The 18,888-nt window shown below is 47.9% G+C and overlaps 1 protein-coding gene across 1 annotated transcript; it reads left to right on the top strand.

Annotated features, from left to right (window-relative positions):
* The first annotated feature begins 13 nt into the window (after positions 1-13).
* Positions 14-17,151, top strand: LOC144602896 (SLAM family member 9-like). Its single transcript, XM_078416018.1, has 5 exons — positions 14-27; positions 2,408-2,520; positions 12,644-12,769; positions 15,838-16,167; positions 16,817-17,151. Exons 1-5 carry the CDS (start codon positions 14-16, stop codon positions 17,149-17,151), a joined length of 918 nt encoding a protein of 305 aa, XP_078272144.1.
* The last annotated feature ends 1,737 nt before the right edge of the window (positions 17,152-18,888 follow it).

Here is an 18,888-nt window from a genome sequence, read left to right as displayed (position 1 = left end):
CCAAATCCTTTCGATGGAAGGAATCAGGTAATAGATTCAGTTTAAACAGATATAAGATGCTGGAGTAACTCAGCGGGGCAAGCAGCATCTCTGGAGAGAAGGAATGGGTGACGTTTCGGATCCAGACCCATCTTCTCGACCTGAAACGTCACCCATTCCTTCTTTCCAGAGAAACTTTCTTCTGTTTAAATGAGCATCTGTAGTTCCTTGCTACACGATAGGTCTAGTTTAGTTCAGTTTAGATATACAACGCGGAAGCAGGCCCTTCGGCCCACCGAGTCGGCATCGACCATCGATCACCCATACACTAATACTATCCTACACATTAGCGACAATTTACAGAAGGCAATTAACCTGCAAACCTGCGCGTCCATGGGATGTGGGAGGAAACCGGAGCACCCGGACAAACCCCACGCGGTCACCGAGAGAACTAAGGGCGCTCACGGAGGGCGCTTACAGCAGATACAACGCCGGAGACCCGAGTTCGATGCCGACTACGGGTGCTGTCTGTATGGAGTTTGCACGTTCTCCCCGTGACATGCGTGGGTTTTCTGCGAGATCATCGGGTTCCTCCCACACTCCAAAGACGTGCAGGTTTGTAGGTTAATTGTTAAATGTAAAAATTGTCATTAGTGGGTGTAGTATGCTGTTAATGGCGGGGATCGCTGGTCGGCGCGGACTCGGTGGGCCGAATGGCCTGTTTCCGCTCTGTATCTCTAAACTAAATTAAACAGCACCCGTAGTCAGGATCGACCCGAGTCCCTGGGGCTGTTAGTTACTCCAGCATTATGTGCCTATCTTCGGTGTAAACCAGCATCTGCAGTTCCGTCCTACGCAAAAGTAAAAATAAGCTGTGTGCAAAAAAAAGACATGAATGCAGGAAAACACAATTAGAAACCAAGTCCATGGTCGTGGCAAGTGATGGTCTTCCATTGGCGGGATAGCACTTGGATTATGCAGGTGGGTTCAAGAACCTGGTGGTTGCAGGAAAGAACCCTTAACTATAGAGAGACTGCAGATGCTGGAATCTTGTGCAAAATCTAGTGCTGAAGGAACTCAGCGGGTCAGGCAGCGTTTGTGGAGGGAATGGTCTAAAGAAGGATGCATTTCAATCCCGAGATACCGCCTGACCCACCAATTTCCTCCAGTACGTTTTTTTAACCTTTGACTATAGCCGCTGCTCTCTGCGTTTGTCTGACAGCGCTTACAGCTCCAGGGATCCGGGTTGGATCCCGACTACGGGTGCTGTCTGTACGGAGTTTGCACGTTCTCCCCGTGACCGCGTGGGTTTTCACCGAGATCATCGGTTTACGCCCACACTCCAAAAGACGTAGGTTAATTGTAAACGTGTAAATTGACCCTAGTGTGTAGGATGGTGTATGTGTGCGGGGGTCGCTGGTCCGTGTGGAATCAGTGGGCCGAAGGGCCTGTTTACGTGCTGTATCTCTAAAAAGAAAACTAACATGGCTTAGCCTCTCCAGTCTGAACTGGTAGCTGCATTTTCCATTTTAAGCAAAGATTATTGAACAGGCGTCTAAAATCACGAGAGGAATAGATCTGGGTTAATGCATACAGTCTTCTACCCAGTGTAGGGGAATCGAGAACCTTTAAGGTGAAAGGGGGAGGATTTAATAGGAACCCGAGGGGAAACGTTTCCCACAGAGGGTGGCAGTTACATGAATGAGCATGGGAGGTAGTTGAGGCAGGTACTCTAACATCACTTAAAGCCATTTGGACGGGAAACATTCAGAATGACAAAGGCCAAATGCGGGCATGTGGCACTAGCTTAGATGGGACATCTTGGTCGGCATGGACAAGTTGGGCTGAGGGGCACAATTTCCTTCTTGCATGACCCGCAAGCAATTGCAGCGAATTGTGGACGCGTCTCAGGCCGTTACACAAACCAACCTCCCTTCTATCGATTCAATGTGTACATCACGCTGCCTCGGCAAGGCCAGCAGCATAATCAAGGACGAGTCGCACCCCGGTCACTCCCTCTTCCCCCCCTCTCTCATCAGGCAAAAGGTACAGAAGTGTGAAAAGCGCAACTCCAGATTCAGGGACAGTTTCTTCCCAGCTGTTATCAGGCAACTGAATCATCCTACCGTAACAGTTCAGCAGTGCTGAACTACTATCTATCTCGTTGATGTCCTTCGAACTATCCTTGACCGGACTTTACCTTTGACTGAACGTTATTCTCTTGTCATGTATCTATACACTGTAAATGGATTGATTGTAATCATGGATTGCCTTTCTGCTGACTGGGATGCACGCAACAAAAAAACTTTTAACTGTACCTCGGTACACGTGACAATAAACGAAACAGAACTGAACTAAACTCTCTGATTCTATTCCTGTGCACCAACCAGTCAATAGATTGGCAACTGAAATATTGATCTCTCTTCAGGTTATCAGACGCCACTGAGAGTCATATTGCGTGTACTTTTTACAACCGCCGCGATCATCTTAATCTCAGCTATCTTTTGCTACATGTATTGCAAGAGGACAAGTTCAGCACAGGTCAGTACCTTTGAAGATTTTTTTCTCGTCCAATTCCAGGGAATAATCTGTAACCCATCTCCATCCACACCCCACCCCCCTCTCTCTTTATCTCTTCCCTCTGCCTTACCAGTTTGTGCGCCCATTGTCCCACTATCCCACCCGGTCCCCTTTCCCCTCAACGATTTGACTGTGGATGGAATGCGCCGAGAACGAATTGATGAAACTGTGGGTATGCGAGAGGCTTGGACAGAGTGGATATGGAGAGGATGGTTCCACTGGTGGGAGAGTCTTGGACTAGATGTCAAAGCCTTAAAATTAAAGGACGGTCTTTTAGAAAGGAGATGAGATCATCCTTGCTATTGAGGCCGTGCAGCGTAGAGGTTCTTCTGCAGTTGTATTGGGCCCTGGTGAGACCACATCTGGAGTATTGTGTACAGTTTTGGTCTCCTAATTTGAGGAAGGACATCCTTGTAATTGAGACAGTGCAGCGTAGGTTCACGAGGTTAACCCCCGGGATGGCGGGACTGTCATATGAGGAAAGATTGGAAAGACTGGGCTTGCATTCAAAGGAATTTAGAAGGATGAGTGGGGATCTTATGGAGACGTATAAAATGATAAAAGGATTGGACAAGCTAGATGCAGGGAAAATGTTCCCGATGTTAGGGGAGTCCAGAACTAGGGGCCACAGACTAAGAATAAAGGAAAGACCATTTAAAACTGAGATGAGAAAAAAACCTTTTCACCCAGAGAGTTGTAAATTTGTGGAATTCTCCGGCACAGAAGGCAGTAGAGGCCAATTCGCTGGATGAATTTAAAAGAGAGTTAGATAGAGCTCTAGAGGCTAGCGGAATCAAGGGATATGGGGAGAAGGGAGGCACGGGTTACTGATTGTGAATGATCAGTCATGATCAGAATGAATAGCGGTGCTGGCTCGAAGCGCCAAATGGCCTCCTCCTGCACCTATTTTTTATGTTTCTATGTTTCTATTAGGAATTTCTTTAGTCAGAGGGTGGTGAATCCGTGGAATTCTTTGCCACACACGGCTGTGAAGACCATCAGTGGATATTTGTAAGGCAGAGGGAGATAGATTCTTGATTAGTGCGGGTGTCAGGGGTTATGGGGAGAAGGTTGGATAATTCGGTTAGGAGGGAGAGATAGATCAGCCATGATTCAATGGCGAATGGCCAAATTCTGCTCCTGTCACGTATGACCTGACGAGAGGCCAAAGATGACGGTTTCTGCGGGGATTATAGGGGTGATAGAAACAATAGACGGGCAGGGGCTAGATTGGGATGGGACATAAAAGCGATTTTTAAATAGACCAATATACTTTGTTCCATTAGCGAGGCAAGGTGCAGATAGTTCAACTCGTGTGGTTTGGACCCTGACTGCAGATGCTGTCCCATTCTATCGTCCACTGCGGTCCCACACCACACTTCGCGTGAACAACAATACGCGTGAGTGATCAGATAAACAGGTGGGACTGGAACAAGATGCAGCAGAGAGGGCATTCAGTGCTTCAAGGCACCAACCACATCGTATTTAAGTTGACAACCCCACAGTAACATCCTCTGACAACACTATTCTGCCTTTTTCCTGTCTGTAGATCTCTAAAGTGAAATATCGTGGCAGTGACCGATGAGGCACAGTCAGAAAAGGACACAAAGTGCTGGATAACTCAGTGGGTCCGGCAGCATGTCTGGAGAGCACGGAAAGGCGATTCAGTTTCGAGTCACAGCTTGGTTCGGGAACGGCTCTATCCAGCACCGCAAGAAATTGCAGCGAATTGTGGACGCAGCCCAGACCATCACACAAGCCGACCTCCCTTCCATTGACTCCATCTACACCTCACGCTGCCTCGGCAAGACCAGCAGCGCAATCAAGGACCAGTCCACGCCCTGTCCACTCCCTCTTCTCCCCACTCCCATCAGGCAAAAGGTATAGAAGTGTGAAAACGCACACCTCCTGATTCAGGGACAGTTTCCTCCCAACTGATCTCAGGGAACTGAATCATCCGACCACGAGAGAGCAGTGCTGAACTACGATCTGCCTCATTGGTGACCCTCGGACTATCCTTGATCGGACTTTGCTGGCTTTACCTTGCACTAAACGTTATTCCCTCATCATGTCTCTGTACACAAGTGGCTCGATCGAGGTACTGTCTCTCCGCTGACTGGTAGGCACGCAACAAAAGCGTTTTACTGAACCTCGGTGCACATGACAATAAACAAAACTGTAAACCAAACTGTATTGTACTGGGTCGAGACAGTTCTTTAAATTTATTTATAGACAATAGACAACAGGTGCAGGAGGAGGCCATTCGGCCCTTGGAGCCAGCACCACCATTCAATGTGATCATGGCTGATCATTCTCAATCAGTACCCCGTTCCTGCCTTCTCCCCATACCCCCTGACTCCGCTATCCTTAAGAGCTCTATCCAGCTCTCTCTTGAATGCATTCAGAGAATTGGCCTCCACTGCCTTCTGAGGCAGAGAATTCCACAGATTCACGACTCTCTGACTGAAAAAGTTTTTCCTCATCTCAGTTCTAAATGGCCTACCCTTTATTCTTAAACTGTGGCCCCTTGATCTGGACTCCCCCAACATTGGGAACATGTTTCCTGCCTCTAACGTGTTCAACCCCTTAATAATCTTATACGTTTCGATAAGATCTCTTCTCATCCTTCTAAATTCCAGTGTATACAAGGGGAGGTGGGGGGAGAAGAACGCTGGAAAATGGGGGGCAGCTTGACAAAGCGTGGCAGGTAATAGGAGACACAAGTGAGTGGAACATGATAGGCAGGTAGAATCACAGAGGCATACAGCGTGGGAACAGGCCCTTCGGCCCACCTTTCCCACACTGACCAACGTGCCCCATCTACACCAGTCCCACCTACCTGCATTTGGCCCATATCCTTCGAAACCTCTCATATCCACCTGTCTAATCGTTTCTTCAACGTTGCGATGGTCCATGTCTCAACTTTCACTGCTGGAAATATGTATTTGGAGGAACTGCAGATGCTGATTTAAACCAAAGATAGACGCATAATGCTGGGGTAACTCAGCGGAACAGGCAACATCTCCGGAGAAAAGGAATGGGAGGCGTTATGGGTCGAGACCCTTCTATTACTGAAAATATCCTCTCCACGTCCGTTCTATCTCGACCTTTCATTGTTTGGTAAGTTTCAATGACCCCCCCCCCCAACCTTCTAAACTCCAACGAGTACAGGCCCAGAGTCTTCAAATGCGCCTCATACATTAACCCAATCACCCCTGGGATCGTTCTCATAAACCTCCTCTGAACCCTCTGTAATGCCAGCACATCCAGCACATCCTTCCTCAGTTATGGGTATTGCTCACAGTATTGCAAATGTGGCCTCACCAACACCGTGTAAGTTATTGCGCACACTAGCACTATCCTGTACACTGGGGACAATTTACAATTTTACTGGAGGCAATTAATCTACAAGCCTGTCCATCTTTGGAGTCCGGGAGGAAACCGGAGCCACCGGAGAAACATCACACGGTCACAGTGGGGTCGTGCAAACCCCGTAAATACTGCAGCCGTGGTCAGGATCGAACCCGGGCCTCTGGCACTGTAAGGCAACAACTCTACGGCCGTGCCACGGTGCGACTTAGATATAGCTCAGGAACAGGCCCTTCGGCCCAATTGCCCATGTCATCGAACGCTCCTCATATGTTAAACCAAACATCACCAGGGCTATTCTCGTAAACCTTGCACTGTGCGTTACAAGCCTGAGTCACGTAAACACAAGGTCTAAAAACAGCGCCTGAGAGCCGGGGTCGATTCCGCTAACCGGTACAGTCTGTACGGAGTTTGTACGTTCTTCCCGTGAGCTGTGTGAGTGCTCTCCGAGAACTTCGGTTTCCTCACACACTCCAAAATCGTAATTGGCTTGGTGCAAATGTAAAAATTGTCCCTAGTGTACGTAGGATAGTGTTAGTGTGCGGGGATCACTGGTCGGTAGACTCGGGTTCCAGTCAACAGTGGGCCATTGTGAGCTCTACTGTGGGCGAAGAATGGTCTCGACCCGAAACGACACCCATTCCTTCTCTACTGAGATGCTGCCTGAAAATAGACAATAGACAATAGGTGCAGGAGGAGGCCATTCGGCCTTTCGAGCCAGGACTGCCATTCAATGTGATCATGGCTGATCATTCTCAATCAGTACCCCGTTCCTGCCTTCTCCCCATACCCCCTGACTCCGCTATCCTTAAGAGCTCTATTTAGCTCTCTCTTGAATGCATTCAGAGAATTGGCCTCCACTGCCTTGTGAGGCAGAGAATTCCACAGATTCACAACTCTCTGACCTGCTGAGTTACTCCAGCATTTTGTGAAATAAATACCTTCGATTTGTACCAGCATCTGCAGTTATTTTCTTGCACAATCCATTGTGGGCGTGGTTATCTCTTTTTGTTTTGGCCTTATCTTCCGTGCGGTAGAGTTGCTGCCTCACAGCGAATGCAGCGCCGGAGACCCGGGTTCGGTCCTGACCTCGGGTACTGTCTGAACGCAGTTTGTACGTTCTCCCCGTGACCTGCGTTCTCCCCGTTTTCTCCGAGATCTTCAGTTTCCTCCCCCACTCCAAAGACCTACATATATGTCGGTTAATTGGCTTCGCGTATGTGTAAATTGTCCCCAGTGTGTGTAGGGTAGTGTTAGTGTGCAAGGATCGTTGGTCGGTGCGGATTCGACGGGCCGAAGGGCCTGTTACCCCTCTGTATCTCCAAACCAAACTAAACTGAACTAAATAAACTAAAGGAAACCTCCGGCCCAAAGCCCTCCCCCTCCACTTTCAATCTGAAGAAGTGTCCGACCCGAAACGTCAGGCCGGCCTTTTTCTCCAGAGATGCTGCCTGTCCCGCTGAGTTACTCCAGCACTTTGTGTCTATCTTGACATTCAACCAGCATCTGCAGTTCTTTAACTTCACATCACACCGCGGCAGAATTTAGCTTTTCACCTCAATAATACTGAAAAATGAAACACGGGAGACGCTAACACATCGCAAGTGAAGGCATTGAATTGAGAGTACAACGCAGAGAAAGGCTGTCATTAATGCTTTTACTGTATAAATCACAAATAAATTACATGCCAAAGCAGGGGAAATAAAACGAGTTATTAGCCTGAAGTTTATTTTCAGTTAAAGAGAACTTCTCATGTTAATGACGGATGTAGGGTTTGGCTCTGAAAGGCATTGGTGTGTCAGTGAATTCAATGCAATGGTATCCTCCCTCCTCTCCTCCCCTTCCTTCCCAACCCCACCCCACTCTCGTCCTCTCCTCCCCCCTCGCCCCTCCCTTCCACCACCAACCACCTCCCCTTACACTACCCTCACCACCTTTCCTCCCTCCCCTCCTCTCCTCCTTCCCTCCCCCTACCACCCTCCTCCTCTCCCCTCCACCCCTCCTTCCATCTTCCTCTCCCTTCCCCCTCCCTTCTCATCTCCCCCTCCATAACATATAACATATAACAACTACAGCATGGAAACAGGCCTGTCCGGCCCTACCAGTCCACGCCGACCATTTTCCCTGACCTAGTCTCATCTACCTGCACTCAGACCATAACCCTCCAATCCCCTCCTATCCATATACCTATCCAATTTGCTCTTAAATAATAAAATCGAGCCAGCCTCCACCACTTCCACCGGAAGCCCATTCCATACAGCCACAACCCTCTGAGTAAAGAAGTTCCCCCTCATGTTACCCCTAAACCTTTGTCCCTCAATTCTGAAGCTATGTCCCCTTGTTGGAATCTTCCCCACTCTCAAAGGGAAAAGCCTACCCACGTCAACTCTGTCCGTCCCTCTCAAAATTTTAAAAACCTCTATCAAGTCCCCCCTCAACCTTCTACGCTCCAAAGAATAAAGACCCAACCTGTTCAACCTCTCTCTGTAGCCTAAGTGCTGAAACCCAGGCAACATTCTAGTAAATCTCCTCTGTACCCTCTCCATTTTGTCGACATCCTTCCGCATAATTCCCTCATCGCCCCATCCTCCGTTCCCCACCTCTCTTCCCCTCTTTCCTCTCCCCCTCCCCTCTCCCCACTCCTCCTCTCCCCTCTACCCTTCCCCATCTTCCTCCCTCATCCTACCATCCACTTCCCTCATCCTACCCTCCCATCCTCTCTCCCCCTCTTCCTTCCCCATTCTCTCCCCGCACCCATCACCATTCCATTCCCGCCCCCCTCCTCTACCACCCTCTCGCCTTCTCCATCCCTCTTCTCGACCCTCTCTCCACCTCCCCCTCCTCCCCATTCTCTCCCCACCCCCATCACCTACCCTTCCCTCCTTCTCCCCTTCTCTCCCGCTACTCGCCTTCCTCTCGCCTCCCCTCCCCTCTTTCCGCTCACCTGCTCTCCTCCCTTCCCCTCCTTTCTCCCATCCCCCCTTCTCCCCCAATCACCTCCTCTCCTCTCCCTTCCTCTACCCTTCTTTCTCCCCCCCTTCTCGCCTCTCTCTCCCCCACCTCCTCTCTCCCCCTATTCCTCTCCTCCTCCCCATTCTATCCCCTTCCCATCATCACACATGCACACACACAGGCAGATACACGTACATCCATACGCACAAGCAGGTGGGACTAGTTACAGCGCCCGAGACCTGGGTTCGATCCTGACCTCGGGTGCTGCCCGTGTAGAGTTTACACGTTCTCCCTGTAACTGCGTGGGTTTTGTCTGGGTGCTCCGGTTTCCCACACTCCCACACTCCAAAGACGTACAAGTTTGTTGGTTTGTTGACTAACCATAGTTTAGATATACCGCGCGGAAACAGGCCCTTCGGCCCACAAAGTCCGCACCGAACCAGCGATCCCCGCACACTAACACTATCCTGCACACACTGGGGACGATTTACAATTATACCGAGACCAATTAACCTACGAACCTGTACGTCTTTGGAATGTGGAAGGAAACCGAAGATCTCGGAGAAAACCCGCAGGTGCACATTCTGTACAGACCACGTAGGCAGTTCCCATCATCTCGGGTGTATTTTCAACTCTAACAGCACCCGTAGTCAGGATCGAAAACGGGTCTCTGGCGCTGTGAGGCAGCAGCTCTACTGCTGCGACCGACTTTGGAAAACAAACTGTAAAAGTGTCCTTAGGATAGTGACAATAGACAATAGATAATAGGTGCAGGAGGAGGCCATTCGGCCCTTCGAGGCAGCACCGCCATTCAATGTGATCATGGCTGATCATTCTCAATCTGCACCCCGTTCCTGCCTTCTCCCCATACCCCCTGACTCCGCTATCCCTAATAGCTACATCTAGCTCTCTCTCTTGAATGCATCCAGAGACTTGGCCTCCACTGCCTTCTGAGGCAGAGAATTCCACAGATTCACTACTCTCTGACTGAAAAGGTTTTTCCTGATCTCAGTTCTAAATGGCCTACCCCTTACTCTTTAACTGTGCTCCCTGGTTCTGGACTCCCCCAACATTGGGAACATGTTTCCTGCCTCTAGCTCGTCAAATCCCTTAATAATCTTATATGTTTCAATAAGATCCCCTCTCATCCTTCTAAATTCCAGTGAAAAGAAGCCTAGTTGCTCCAATCTTTCAACATACGACAGTCCCGCCATTCCGCGAATTAACCTAGTAAACCTACGCTGCACGCCTTCAATAGCAAAAATATCCTTCCTCAAATTTGGAGACCAGAACTGCACACAGTACTCCAGTACTCACTAGGGCCCAGTACAACTGCAGAAGGACTTATTTGCTCCTACACTCAACTCCTCTTGTTATGAAGGCCAACATTCCTTTGGCTTTCTTCACTGCCTGCTGTACCTGCATGCTTTCTTTCAGTGACTGATGCATTAGGACACCCAGATCTCGTTTTCCTAACTTGACACCATTCAGATAATAATCTGCCTTCCTATTCCTACCACGAAAGTGGATAACCTCACACTTATCCACATTAAACTGCATCTGCCATGCATCCGCCCACTCACACAACCTGTTCAAGTCACCCTGCAACCTCATAGCATCTTCCTCACAGTTCACACTACCACCCAGCTTTGTATCATCTGCAAATTTGCTAATGGTACTTATAATCCATTCATCCAAGTCATTAATGTATATTGTAAATAGCTGCGGTCCCAGCACCGAGCCTTTTGGTATCGCACTAGTCACTGCCTGCCATTCTGAAAGGGACCCATTTTTCCCCACTCTTTGCTTTCTGTCTGTCAACCAATTTTCTATCCATGTCAGTACCCTACCCCGAATACCATGTGCTCTAATTTTGCCAACTAATCTCCTATGTGGGACCTTGTCAAATGCTTTCTGAAAGTCGAGGTACACCACATCCACCGGCTCTCCCCTGTCAATTTTCCTAGTTACATCCTCAAAAATTTCCCGAAGATTAGTCAAGCATCATTTCCCCTTCGTAAATCCATGCTGAACCGGAACGATCCTGTTACTGATATCCAAATGCTCCGCAATTTAGTCTTTTATAATTGACTCCAGCATCTTCCCCACCACTGTTGTCAGTCTAACTGGTCTATCATTTCCCGTTTTCTCTCGCCCACCTTTCTTAAAAAGGGGGATAACATTAGCTACCCTCCAATCACAGGAACTGATCCTGAATCTATAGAACATTGGAAAAGTGCTAGTGTACGGGGTGAACGCTGGACGGCGCGGACTTGCGGGGGGGTCTGTTACCACGATGAAGAAGGGTCTCGACCCGAAACGTCACCCATTCCTTCCCTCCTGAGACACTGAGTTACTCCAGCATTTTGTGTCTATCTTCTGTATCCCTACAGTCTGAAGCCTCTCCCCTCACTTGGTTCTACCAACCTCCTTCTCGCTGTTGTATCACCCCACCCCCAGAACTTCCTCAACGTGGCCGAGTTCTGAGGGCGTCACGGTGGCTCAGCGATATTGCTTCCTCACGGCGCCAGAGACCCGGCTTCGATCCTGACCACGGGTGCTGTCTGTACGGAGTTTGTACTTTCTCCCCGTGACATGCGTGGGTTTTCTCCGTGATTTTCAGTTTTGTACATATAGGTTTGTACGTGAATTGACTTGGTATAAGTGTAAATTGCCCCTAGTATGTTTAGGATTGTGTAAATGTGCGGCGATCGCTGGTCGGTGCGGACTCGGTGGGCCGAAGGGCCTGTTTCCGCGCTGTGTCACTAAACTAAACTAAACTAAACTAAGCAGTTTACATATTAGTGGCTTATGTTTTGTTAGACACGCATCATTCCTTGATGTTGGCGAATATCGTGTCAGGTACTAACACTACTGGTTAAGACGCTATTGAACGTCGTAATAGATATGTATTTCTTATAAAGAATATTTTGTATATATTTCTTATTTTCTTACATATAAATATATATATATATTTATTTTTTACATTTTAACCTCAGCAGATCGTCGTCGTAGAAAACTGTTTAAACTTTTTAAATCATTTTGTGTCCCTTAAACTTTTTAAGGCCACCTAATTTAATTAACACGTTTTATTGTTTAAACGATGATTGATTTTTGCATCAATTTTTACAGTGTACTCTACTTACATATTTCGTTGTGCTGCCGCAAGTAAGAATTTCATCGTTCTATCTGGGACATATGACAATAAAACACTATAGACTCTTGCCTCTTGAGATGATGCCTGAGGGAAAAGGAAACATGAATTGTCGTTGGGTGGTCAGAATGAATGGGTGGATTCCATGAAAAGGAATCGTACATTTGAGTTCAGAAATAACAGCATTTAAAAGACATCAACATAAGATGAGCGTTTGATGGCACTGGGCCTGTACTCGCAGGAGTTTAGAAAGATGAGGGGGGATCTCACTGAAACTTAACGGATAGTGAAATGCCTGGAGAGAGTGGATGTGGAGAGGGTGTTTCCACTAGTGGGAGAGTCTAGGATCAGCGTACGGTGTCAGGGGTTATGGGGTTATGGGGAGAAGGCAGGAGAATGGGGTTGACAAGATAGATCAGCCAAGATTGAATGGTGGAGTAGACTCGATGGGCTGAATAGACTAATTTTGCTCCAATGACCTATGAACATGAACTATCTTTCCTCTGCACTCTGAGTTCTGATGCGGGTCATGTCCAGCATTTCTTTGCCTCCACAAAAGCTGCTCGAACTGCTGAGATTCTCTAACATGTTATTTTTTTCTTGCTACAGATTCCAGCATCTGCCGTCTCTTGTGTCTCAATAACAACCTGCTCTTCGGAGAAGGCATGGCCAGGAGAGTTCCTGGGATTCACTCCCTCATCGGGATACTTTGGCTGCTGTTGAGCGACTCTGGAGGTGAGTCCATGCCTTGACCTAGGGCTGGGGGTGGCGGTAGGGTGGAAGAAGAGGTGCTACATAGAACAGTACAGCACATGAACAGGCCATTCAGCCCACAACATGCATGCGGAACATGATGCCAAGATAAAGTAAACTCCTCTCCCTACATATAATACATGTCTGTGCATCCCCTGTATATCCATGTGCCTTTCCAAACGCCACTTAAACCCCACTCTCTTATCTGCCCTCCACCACCACTTCTAGCAGCGCATTCCATACACCCACCACTCTCGGTGTAAAACAAACTTGTGGCCCCACATCCCGAGGGCGTGCAGGTTTGTCGGTTAATTGCCCGCAGTGCCTATGGAGCGGATGCGAAAGTAGAATAATATAGAACTTGTGTGATCGGGTGATCGATGGTTGATGTGGGCTCGGTGGACCGAGTAGCCTGTTTCCATGGTCTGTCTGTCTGTCTGTCTGTCCGTCCGTCCGTCCGTCTGTCTGTCTGCCTGCCTGCCTGCCTGCCTGTCTGTCTGCCTCTATCTATTTATTCATCTACCTATCCAGGGAGTTCAAATACCCAGGAGTGCACCTGGACAGTAAAATGGACTGGTCCAGGAACGTTGAGGCCCTGTACAAGAAGGGACAGAGCCGTCTTTACTTTTTGAGCAGGCTCCGCTCCTTCAACGTCTGCAGTGAGATGCTGCAGATGTTCTACCAATCGGCGGTGGCCAGTGCCATGTTCTTCGCTGCCGTTTCCTGGGACAGCACGGCGAATGCTGCGGGCGCCAACAGGATCAACAAACTCATCAGGAAGGCTGGCTCCGTCCTGGGGGCGGAGTTGGATTCTTGGGAGGCCGAGTTGGAGGGGGCGATGTTCCTCAAACTGCGGAGCATCCTGGACAACACAGCTCACCCCCTCCATGACACACTGGTCAACCTGGGGAGCACCTTCAGCAACAGACTGGTCCCACCAAGATGCAGCACAGAACTCCACAGGAGATCCTTACTCCTTGTGGCTGTCAAACTTTATAATCCTGTCCCTTCTGTCGTGGGGTAGACTGAGACTGAGACTGAGACTGAGAACGACCCCCCACCCCCCAAACCACATCCTCCATCGTTGCACATCCACAAAGCCATACCACTCGTCACTTTATTTTCATGTTTAATGTACTTTGTGTTTTTTTATGACTGTTGGCAAATTAATTTCCATCCTGGGATAAATGAAGTTCTCTCGTATTGTACCGTATATATCTAAAATCTTTTCACTCTACCTCGGTACCTGTGACAACCAACGAAACTAAACTATCTATCTTCTAATCTATCTAGAAAAATCTATCTATATAATCTATCAATATATCTAATATATCAATCTATCTAATCAATCTAGTTTATCGATCTAATCTATCTATTTAACTTATCTATCTATTTAATTTATCAATCTAATCTATCCATCCAGATTGGGTTCAATCGCAACGCCCAGAAATGTCTGTGTGGAGATTGCATATTCGCCATGTGACTGACCCTTCCTAGCTCCAAGTTGAAGATGTGAGGTGATGCCATGGGTAGACCTGCTGCCCTTGTCCATTAGGGTCGGGACAACTCACTGCCGTGCTGGGAAGCTATGGACACCAGCACACCAGAACCTGCCCCAGCTGCTGGGAAATCTAAATTCAGTTCTTCAATAAACAAAGATTAAACACATACATCCTTCCGGGCAAAGTACTCTGTATTTCGTTTGGGCAGCTTACATCCCAGCGGTATAAACATTGATTTTTCCAATTTCATGTAATCATTGCATTCCCTCTCTCTCCGTCCCTCCCTCATCCTAGTCTTCTTACCAGTTTCACTGTTTGCATCCACTCGTTATCACCTATTCCACAGCCAACAATGGACCACTGTGGGCTCCACCTTTCCTTGATCATCGTTGATGGCTTTGATTCGTTCTTTTCATACCTTTCATTCATATATTCTTTGTACCCTTTCAAACCTCTCGTTTCCCTCTCCCTGACTCTCAGTCTGAAGAAGATTCTTGACCCGAAACATCAGCTATCCCTTTTCTCCACAGATGCTGCCTGACCCGCTGAGTTATTCCAGCATTTTGTGTCTCTCTTCGGTGTAAACCAGCATCTGCATTCCCTTCCTCCACTGTAGTCGTGGTCTGGCCCCTGTCTGCTTATACGTAGCCCTTCATTGCCTCTGATCTGGATAAAGAAGTGACTTATTACAAAGGCTACAGAGGGTCGGAAAAATACGAGAGGCGCCATCATTCCACATAGAACGGTGCAGAGCAGGGACAGACCGTTAGGCAACAATGTGCATGATGAACATGATGCCGAGATAAAAACCAATCTCATCTGCCTGCACATGATCGATATCCCTCCATTTCCTGCATATCCATGTGCCCATCTCAAAACCCCTTAGATGCCATCATCATATCTGACACCACTCCAAACAGACAGGTCTACTGTAAACGGGGGTCCCTTTGATAATATAGAATGGGCAAGAGTGAACTGACAGCCTGCTTTCTCCCTTGCAAGATAAATGCCAGATACATATAAAATTCTTAAAGGATTGGACAGGCTAGATGCAGGAAAAACGTTACCGATGTTGGGGTTGTCCAGAACCAGGGGTCACAGTTTAAGAATAAGGGGTAGGCCATTTAGGACTGAGATGAGGGGAAAACGTTTCTCCCAAAGAGTTGTGAATCTGTGGAATTCTCGGCTACAGAGGCAGCGGAGTCCAAATCAATAGATGTATTCAAGAGAGAGTTAGATACAGCTCTTCGGGCTAACGGAATCAATGGATATGGAGAAAAAGCAGGAACAGGGTACTGATTCTGGATGATCAGCCATGATCATATTGAATGGTGGTGCAGGCTCGAAGGGCCAAATGGCCTACTCCTGCACCTACTTTCTATGTTTCTAAAATTATTCATTCAGAGCCTCTTCTTTATGGGCGGTGGAATACACATGTGCCTGCTGCCCTTGTCCATTAGGGTTGGGACAACTCACTGCCGTGCTAAGAAACTATGAACACCAACACACCAGAGCTGATGGCACTAATATCTTGTCCTTGTGTTTCAGGTCTGGGACAGACTGCTGGGAAACCAGACACTCGTCGCTTGGTGAATGGGACACTGGGACAGTCAGTCACAATACCAGGATGTATCTCAGCAGAAAACATTACGGTCCTTAGTTGGGATTACCAAAGTTCACCAACAACAGGAAAGGTTGAATTATGTGTGAAAACTCAAAACAGTCCAATACAATATAACAAACAGGGAATCAGGTTAAATCTGAAGGACTGTAGTCTGGAAATACGGAACCTAACGGAACGTGACCAAGGTCTATATGAAATGAACTTAAGGACGAATCTGGCTGTCCATGTACAAGTGACAGAACTGAAAATTTATGGTAATCTATTTCAATTTTAAAAACGGTACATTTTCCAATCTAACAACCATTAAGACTTTAAAGATGTAAGGGGAGATGCTTACGATGTGAGCCAACATCTGTGGGTTATACAGGCAGGGTGAATACTGAAACATTACATGGGTTGGCGTCCTTGCTCGTGAAGGGGCCCATCCTCAGTATTTGCTGTTTAAATATTAATGGAGGAGCATTAGGATGGGTTCCTGAAGGGAGGTCTCTCACAGCCATCTGACTTTCCTATAAGATGATGGGGCCACAGACATTAAACTTTCTCCACTAATAATGAGTTTACTTGTGATCTAGTTTTGATGGCAAAGTGTAACCTGGACGATACATTTTTGTAAACTCACGGGATGGATTTTGCACTAAAAGTACGGGTGCTTGTCTGTGCAGAGTTTGTAAATTGACCGTAGTCTGTGTATGATAGTGCAAGTGTGCGGGATTCGCTGGTCAGCGTGGACTCGGTGGGCCGAAGGGCTTGTTTCCTTGCTGCATCTCTAAACTAAACTAAACTAAACTAAACTAAACTGTCTTCTACTATTAATGTTTTTGTGAGAAACTCATGGGTAGCACCTTCTATAACTAGTTGTTATTATTCCATGGCTTGTATTTGTGCTTTTCTTTGAAACAGAACGAGTGTCATTACCGGTGATAAATATCAGTGCAGCCTTCACTGGCGGGGTGTGTAACGTTAGCTTGGTCTGTTCACTGGAGCACGGCACCGAGCCAGTCTACACTTGGTGGACAGGAGATGGCAAGGTCACGGCAGATGGGTCACACATACTGACAGACGGAGGGAGAAGGCTGGCACTATCCATCGCTCCACCCAACAACAACAGCGTGTACAACTGCACCGTGGGGAACCCTGTTAGCGAGGAGACGCGGAGCGTGAATCTCACAGAGCGCTGTCCTGCCCATGAAGGTTTGTGGCTTTATGTTTTCACACGAAGCACACTTCTCAAATAAAATAAGGTCTATTCATTTCCTTCCCATCCAAATCCCCAAATCCTTTCTATGGAAGGAATCAGGTAATAGATTCAGTTTAATCAGATATAAAATGCTGGAGTAACTCAGCGAGACAAGCAGCATCTCTGGAGAGAAGGAATGGGTGACGTTTCGGATCCAGACCCATCTTCTCGACCTGAAACGTCACCCATTCCTTCTTTCCAGATAAACTTTCTTCGGTTTAAATGAACATCTGCAGTTCCTTGCTACACGATAGATCTAGTTTAGTTCAGTTTAGATATACAACGCGGAAACAGGCCCTTCGGCCCACCGAGTCGGCATCGACCATCGATCACCCGTACACTAATACTATCCTACACATTAGCGACAATTTACAGAATGCAATTAACCTGCAAACCTGCGCGTCCATGGGATGTGGGAGGAAACCGGAGCACCCGGACAAACCCCACGCGGTCACCGAGAGAACTAAGGGCGCTCACGGAGGGCGCTTACAGCAGATACAACGCCGGAGACCCGAGTTCGATGCCGACTACGGGTGCTGTCTGTACGGAGTTTGCACGTTCTCCCCGTGACCTGCGTGGGTTTTCTGCGAGATCATCGGGTTCCTCCCACACTCCAAAGACGTGCAGGTTTGTAGGTTAATTGTTAAATGTAAAAATTGTCATTAGTGGGTGTAGTATGCTGTTAATGGCGGGGATCGCTGGTCGGCGCGGACTCGCAGGGCCGAATGGCCTGTTTCCGCTCTGTATCTCTAAACTAAATTAAACAGCACCCGTAGTCAGGGTCGACCCGAGTCCCTGGGGCTGTCAGTTACTCCAGCATTATGTGCCTATCTTCGGTGTAAACCAGCATCTGCAGTTCCTTCCTACGCAAAAGTAAAAATAAGCTGTGTGCAAAAAAAGACATGAATGCAGGAAAACACAATTAGAAACCAAGTCCATGGTCGTGGCAAGTGATGGTCTTCCATTGGCGGGATAGGACTTGGATTATGCAGCTTGGTTCAAGAACCTGGTGGTTGCAGGAAAGAACCCTTAACTATAGAGAGACTGCAGATGCTGGAATCTTGTGCAAAAACCAGTGCTGAAGGAACTCAGCGGGTCAGGCAGCGTTTGTAGAGGGAACTGTCCAAAGAAGGATGCATTTCAATCCCGAGATACCGCCTGACCCACCAATTTCCTCCAGTACGTTTTTTTAACCTTTGACTATAGCCGCTGCTCTCTGCGTTTGTCTGACAGCGCTTACAGCTCCAGGGATCCGGGTTGGATCCCGACTACGGGTGCTGTCTGTACGGAGTTTGCACGTTCTCCCCGTGACCGCGTGGGTTTTCACCGAGATCATCGGTTTACGCCCACACTCCAAAAGACGTAGGTTAATTGTAAACGTGTAAATTGACCCTAGTGTGTAGGATGGTGTATGTGTGCGGGGGTCGCTGGTCCGTGTGGAATCAGTGGGCCGAAGGGCCTGTTTACGTGCTGTATCTCTAAAAAGAAAACTAACATGGCTTAGCCTCTCCAGTCTGAACTGGTAGCTGCATTTTCCATTTTAAGCAAAGATTATTGAACAGGCGTCTAAAATCACGAGAGGAATAGATCTGGGTTAATGCATACAGTCTTCTACCCAGTGTAGGGGAATCGAGAACCTTTAAGGTGAAAGGGGGAGGATTTAATAGGAACCCGAGGGGAAACGTTTCCCACAGAGGGTGGCAGTTACATGAATGAGCATGGGAGGTAGTTGAGG

Source organism: Rhinoraja longicauda, chromosome 19 (genome assembly GCF_053455715.1).
Source record: "Rhinoraja longicauda isolate Sanriku21f chromosome 19, sRhiLon1.1, whole genome shotgun sequence".
Lineage (NCBI taxonomy): Eukaryota > Metazoa > Chordata > Chondrichthyes > Rajiformes > Arhynchobatidae > Rhinoraja > Rhinoraja longicauda.
This window is presented reverse-complemented; position numbering and strand designations above follow the sequence as displayed.